The 6838-nt window shown below is 42.5% G+C and overlaps 1 protein-coding gene across 1 annotated transcript; it reads right to left on the bottom strand.

The window, feature by feature from the left end:
• Positions 1 to 907: 907 nt before the first annotated feature.
• Positions 908 to 6422, bottom strand: si:dkey-21e13.3 (uncharacterized protein LOC100150043 homolog). The gene is made up of 5 exons (XM_012862742.3): positions 5834 to 6422; positions 3241 to 3348; positions 2557 to 2679; positions 2316 to 2441; positions 908 to 1693 (listed from the first exon to the last, which is right to left on the bottom strand). Exons 1-5 carry the CDS (start codon positions 5925 to 5927, stop codon positions 1221 to 1223), a joined length of 924 nt encoding a protein of 307 aa, XP_012718196.2. The 5' UTR covers positions 5928 to 6422; the 3' UTR covers positions 908 to 1220.
• Between the last annotated feature and the right edge of the window lie 416 nt (positions 6423 to 6838).

Below are 6838 nucleotides of genomic sequence, written 5' to 3' on the forward strand. Positions count from 1 at the left end.
CTACCTGTAAATAATTCCAAGCTCTTATTTTATCTGACATCAAATATTTAAGTGGTTCCCAGGGTAATAAAGTTAGGATTGATTACAGAAGGCGTCCTTGTGTTTGGACGCCTGAGGCGGGATGAAACCAATAAGAGAAGTAATTAGATGAAGGCGAGCGAGAGGAACTTGAAAACCTCAAAACGTTGCAATTTGTATTGATGACATTTATAGTGCGAGTTGGACTACATCACGAGAAGAGTTCTTATGTTTAAACTGGACCAAACTATATATGTGATTGGATAAACTGTCATGTATACATGCTGTCTATCAGTGATAAATTAAAAGACTTTTATGCAACGGCCGCAAATAGGCTTTCTATCACGTCTCCCTCCAGTGCATGTGTGCCATCTAGTGCTCGACTCCTGTAATCCAGCTGGTTCTAAAAAAGCTTGAGACTGCCCCCTCCCAATATCTGATGCAATTTGGAACGCAAAGAATAAGAAGACAGTAAGTCACAGAATGGCTAGAAGACAGGATCTCACCGATCTAGTTATCTCTAATTAGGAAACACACCATTAGATTTTCTCCATCAAGGTCCAGGTTCTTAAAGCTGAGTGCATTTGGTGAGAAATCCCACACGTGGGAGTCCCTAATCAATACATAAATACTCTTTAAAAAATATTTTTTTGCCAGATAATAGGACCTCTAACATTTCCAAAAACTACAGTAACTGAGGCATTTTTTTAAGAACTTTGAATAAGCGATCCCTGACGTTCTGTTTCTCTGGGGTATAAAAAGGGTGTGACCCGGAGCCCAATTCCTACTTGCAACTTTTTAAAACAGGAAAGATAAGAAAACACGCCATTGATTTGATGCAGATGGTTGATGACACTGGTCAGTCAGGAAATTAGTACAAGAGAATAGCTACCCGATAAAGGCATTGCTGCCTCCATAACAACCATTTATTCAGGGTGCTTATACAAACCTTTACCAGGGGTACCAATTTCAACATTCTTTCAATCAAAACCAAGCACGCTAAGACTCCTCCAAGGAACACGGATCACACCAGTACCAGTAGCTTTAGTGTTTTGTAGTCCTTTTAGTTCAGGCAATCCTGTTTGCTGTTTTCAAGCAGTAACAGAAAAGTATGTCTGGATGGATGCTGCTCCCAGCTCACCAGCAGTCCAGCTGAAGTGTTTTGAAGTCCATTTGGTTAAGGCCACCATGTTTGCATGCAGTCACAGGAACGTGTGGAACACACGAGTCTTCAGGCTCTTCGTCCGAGGAATGTTCCTCGTAGAGAACTTGATCACCTTAAACATGTTTGAACAGTTGCCCAAGCTGAAGAAGGGGAACCAGTGCGCGGCCCGTTTGTTCCCATGAAGGTTCCAGAAGGAGGAGGAGCAGCGCTGGAAGTCCTCGATGCTGACCATGCACTGGCCGGGTCCCCACTGAGAGACCCGGACCAACGTCACAGAGGAGGCGAAGCCGCAGGTGTGAGGCGACACGCCGTGAAACACGCACTCCCCGAGCCTCAGGGGCACTCCTCTTTCCCAGATCATGCCGGCCTCCTCCGCCACCGCCATGCCACTGAGGTTACAGAGAGCCACGAGGCACGCCTCCTCCAGGGCCTCCTTATCAGGGAAACGGAGCAAGATGGCGACAAGGCGTGGCACCGCACCGCGGCGCAGTAACAATTCCTGCAGCTTAGCTTAGAATGACAAGAAGATAAAAATAATGTTAACAATTTCCATTAATGAATCATTTTATTTTATTTAAATTCACAGCATACGTATGCATTTTTATTTAACACCCTTCACTTTTCTTGGCTCAGACTCACTGTATGTCCACTTTGAAAGTACAACTACAAAAGTTTGTTAGTCAGGCTTTAAATGTGGAACCTGAGGAAATAAATAAACTGCAAAAAGGTCTGGATGGATGGATGGATGGATGGATGGATGGATGGATGGATGGATGGATGGATGGATGGATGGATGGCTGGATGGATGGATGGATGGATGGATGGATGGATGGATGGATGGATGTACTGCAAATCCAGATCCACCTTCTCCTAGGGTTTTTTCTAAAGGCAAACATTTCTGTCTTTGGCATCCAGTGGAAATGAGACAAACAGGCTCAATTAGTTAAAAACATTAAACAGAAAAATGTAGCATCTGAAGTCATGTCAGATGATGATGTAGACTGTGTTTTCATAACTGCATAAAATCCTGGCAGGAATAGTCTCATGCGATCACAAAAACACTGATAAAACGCTCCTATCCACAGGAACAACCACCTGCCAGGTGGTTATTTTGTTATTTCGCTTGACTTACGGCTGTCATAAGACATGCGTGAGACGGCTCGCGCCCCACAAATGAGCAGCTCTTCATTTGTGCTGGTCAGGACTGACAGCAGGGCCGTAATCAAGCCTGCATCCCCAAAACCTTTACGGACGACAGCTGAGGAAACAAGAACGCACAGTAAACAGACTTGGTGAGTACTGCTTCATCACTGGAACAACATGTTTCAGTAATAAATAATAAAAAAGTGTCTATATTTGTGTGAATAACCTACATTCCTTGGCAAGCTCAGCCACCAGTTTTGCAGTCAGCAAAGTCAGAGGCCCTCGGCTTCTCAGAGACAGAGCCAGGATTGGCAGGATCCCACTAATCACAACTTGCTCTGCAGCGCCTTTCTCTGGACACAGAAAGAATTGCAAATTCAATACCAGAAATTTCCTTAAGTCATATTGACAATAAAGATGAAGCTACCTGGAAGAATCAGTTCAAAAATACAGAATCAAGCAAGGCTTTGTCAAAAGAGAACTTTAATACATCTTTATTTGCTGTTTTCTTCCAATCTGTGAACATAACTGATTTGAATTGAATCTCTCAGTCCGAGGAGCACTGAGGTAAGGTCTGTGGCACTGTTGCCCTCATGCTGCAAGACACAAATACAGCTTATCTTCAACTAAAGACTAGGATCTGACCTGAAGCTGATCCGCTCCAACGCTGTCAATTATCATTAGTAACAAAGGTTGTTTTGGAGTAGGTTTTACTCTTTCCACGGCCATAGATCTAGTCACCAGGATAATTGGTTTAGCATATAGAAGGAACGATACATTCAAAACTAGTTGCACCGGAATTTTCTGCATTTGAAGTTCAAACCCCTTCAAAATTAGGGATATTAGACTGAAAATAAACTCACAAACTTCACTCACTAACTACTTGTCAGATGTGATCTCTAAAACCAACTCACTTTTCTCCTTAATGTTTGCCAGCACAGTGATCAAATGCGGTTTGAGTTCATCTTCAATCAGCTCCACGCCAAGTACTCTGATCGCACCCAGTGCATTGTTCAAATTATCTGCGGAGACAGAGTGTATTACAGAAATCAATTACGATTTACAAACATCTACCCACAAATCTAAAGGAGGATTGGATGCCGCTTGGAAGCAATCGCTCCAAAAGCGGTTCTGCTTCAAAAACAATGAAGGTTCTCATTGGGATGCAGAAAAGGTAAAACGACCAGGGCCATTAAAAGTGGAATTAACGTTTTAAAAACTTACTAAGGCATTCATACCCTTTAAACGGATTTTGTAACATTACATCCACAAACCTCAACGTATCCCCCAAGACGTGGTCATGCAGCTAAAATGACAAGTCAGCAAGGAAAGCATTGATCGGAGAAACAGCCAAGAGACCCATGGTGACTTTGGAGGAGCTGCAGAGTTCCACAGCTCAGCCTGATGAGACAACTTTTAGCCGTACACCCCACCCATCTGGGTTTTAGAAAAGAGCGATAAGAGAAATGCTACTGCTGAAAAATAAAAGCCGTGTAAAGTCTTGTTTGCTCCTTGTCAAATGCCGTGTAGCGGGCACAGTGAACATGTGGAAGGTGCTCTTGTCAGAAGAGACCAAAATTGAGTTGATCTCTAGGTGATCAATCTAAAATAGACAGTCTGTAATTTTAAATAACAATCACTTTGGCCTCCCACAGAAACAAAGATTTACATGTGAGAATAAGATAACCCCTGCCAGCATCATCTGCACTTAAAACTGCATTTTTGTTTGAGGAAAAAGGACTTCGGTTCTTCTGCTGTGGCATTAGTCAAAACGGTACAAATGGTGACGTGCTTGCAACGATCTGCCGGATACAGCGTTAGGATAGAATGGCGTTCACCTATTGGCAGCACAGTGAGCCACTCCCTTTGTGTCCGAGAATACCGCTCTGACCAATAGCCCCTGGATTAACGCAAACATAAAAATCTGGCGTTACAAACTCTTTACAGTTCAGGCCTGATTGCTGTACCTGAAAATAACTAATACTGTTGGCAGGAAAAAAAAGAGAAAAACTCCCCCATGGCTGTCTTTACCTAAGCTAGTGAACAGGACAAGAAACATTCAGACTGAAGTGGTTTAATAAAACATTACTCAACATAAAACCCAAAGATATGATTAAAGCTAGACAACTGCGTTTAATGCAATAGCAGTGATCAAAAATTTGGAAGTGCAATAAAAACACTCCAACTACTACACTATCGCTAAACCTGAGGAAAATAATAATCAAGTATGTTATAACTCTTCACCGAAAGTTAGGGAACATAAATATTGGTTTGTTGAAATGGCAGTATCTGCATATTTCTGTATAAATTCAGACATTTGCAGTATAGACTAAAATCAGCATGAAGGTTTTTTTCTTCTTCGGTGTGAATCACCAACCTTATATTTAGTCGGACAGACATAGTTTCTGAGACTTACCTCACCTCTACATTGCAAAGAGAGGACCGATTACTGGTCCTTGGGAACAGTATTTTAAGCCCAGGGCAACTGGTCTACATTCCCCAATCCCAAATTTCTTTTTGGAAACCGAACGCTTGATGTCATCTCACACGTTTTCTGCCTGATTAAGGTCTGAGGATATGATTGGTCACTCCATAACGTTAATCTTACTGGTCAGTAACCAACATTCTGGTATTTAAGGCTGTGGTCTTGTTGAAACACCCACTTCAAGCTAATTTCCTCTTCAGCATAAGGCCAACATGACCACTTCAGGGTGTTTTTATGTCTTCCAAGTGAATCATGATGCCTCATATGCAATAAACATGCCCAACACTATAGAAACAGCCCCACTATGCTTCATTATGGTCAATTGAGTTTAGTGTTTGGGGTCATTGGGCCCTAAACCCAAAAAGAGAACTCTGGCTTTCATCAGTGCATAAAATTTTCACTTCTTTTCAGGACAAACTGTTACGTCCTCTGTCATGTTTTTTTTTTTTCAACAATGGGACTTTGCAGTGGCTTTTTGTCGACTGCCTGGCTTCACATAGGCATCTTCAAATTGGTAGTGTTCAGGGACCATGTTTGATTACCATTTGAGTGTCACCTGAGTCTCTTTCTTGCCATTTTTTTTTTTATTTTTAGTTTTGCTCTATGTCTCTGTAATTTTGGCTTCTATCGTAAAAGCATTTGAGATAATTTTATCGGAGCAGCCCGTCATTACCTGGATTTCCCCACGTTTCCTCCTCTCCAGTCGAGTTATTATTCAGTGTAGTTCATCTAAATGACCCATTTTAGATTTTCAGCAGCTTCACTTCTAAAAGTAAGGGCCTCCTGTTGGACAACAGTTTTTTTCCCACAGAACGGAAAACCTCCCTGATCTAACTCCACAAAGCTATAGTTTTAAAGCCAAGCTACACTCGCTGTGTAGTGAGCATCAAAATCTCATTGCATATCACGCATGTCCATGTGAGGCATGCTATAAAGGTGTACTACAGGTTGTGTTACACAAGTCAGAGCCAACATCAGGATTCAACATGCAGCAAGGTGGACATAATCGAGGTTCCACTCACCGTTTGGTGTGTAGGGCTGCAGCCGGCTGGATATGTGTTTGTTCCTGTGAGCTCGGGCTTGTTTATAGGAAAGCGGCACATTAGGGTGCCCCATTTTACTCCGCCCTGTCGTCTCTGAGGTTCTGGTGATGAAACTTTCTCAGCCTGACATCATTGTGGCCGTCCTCTGTATCCTTTCCTCACTTTTCCCTGGAGCAAAGGCGTGTTGCTCTGAGGACCCTTCACAAGAGCCTAAACTTAACTTTTATCTCACAGCTACGCTCCATACTTCCTTCCAGCGCTTTTCAGCTCAGACACTTTACTTTTTGTTCCATGCCCGCTCTGCTCTGCTCTCTCTCCTGCACTCTCCAGCTGGCTCTCTTGGTCCCTGTCAGGATTAATACGGAGCAAATCCTCACTAAACCTGCGCTCTCATGCAGCCTCTGTGAGTGCGTGTGCACTGTTAAGGTATTAGCACTTGGCTGACTCTGCCGAGTTTATTCCTACCGCCCCACAATCTCACATAATGCCTTTCGGCTTTCTAGAACATCTGAGTGAAAACAACACGGACAGATGGGAGATCTGGCATCTGTTTTCCTGCACAGGTGGAGTGTTAGGTGGAACCTTTGCAGACTGGCTGTCTTTATAGTTTAAACTGATGATTAATATACTGAACGTAATCTCGCCTTGACCTCTTTTTCAGATTCACCATCACAACAAAGTTCCTACATATCTTTGTAATTAATTAAAAAATGTCTACTTAATAATCTTTAGGTGCTATTCTATATAAATATAACCCATTCATTATGAGTTCATGGGAAATGTTTCACACTAGTCAGACGTTTTAAACTACGCAACCTGCAAATATCAGAGACGAGAAAAATAAAAGATGGCTGGATTATGGGACACAAGTGGATTGATACCTGGGTAAATGCAAGGATCGATAAATAGCTGGATAGATAATAGAGAACTGGATGAATTGGTGGACCACAGTCAGAATGGGTGGACTGTATGTTGAAACAATAG

Source organism: Fundulus heteroclitus, chromosome 10 (genome assembly GCF_011125445.2).
Source record: "Fundulus heteroclitus isolate FHET01 chromosome 10, MU-UCD_Fhet_4.1, whole genome shotgun sequence".
Lineage (NCBI taxonomy): Eukaryota > Metazoa > Chordata > Actinopteri > Cyprinodontiformes > Fundulidae > Fundulus > Fundulus heteroclitus.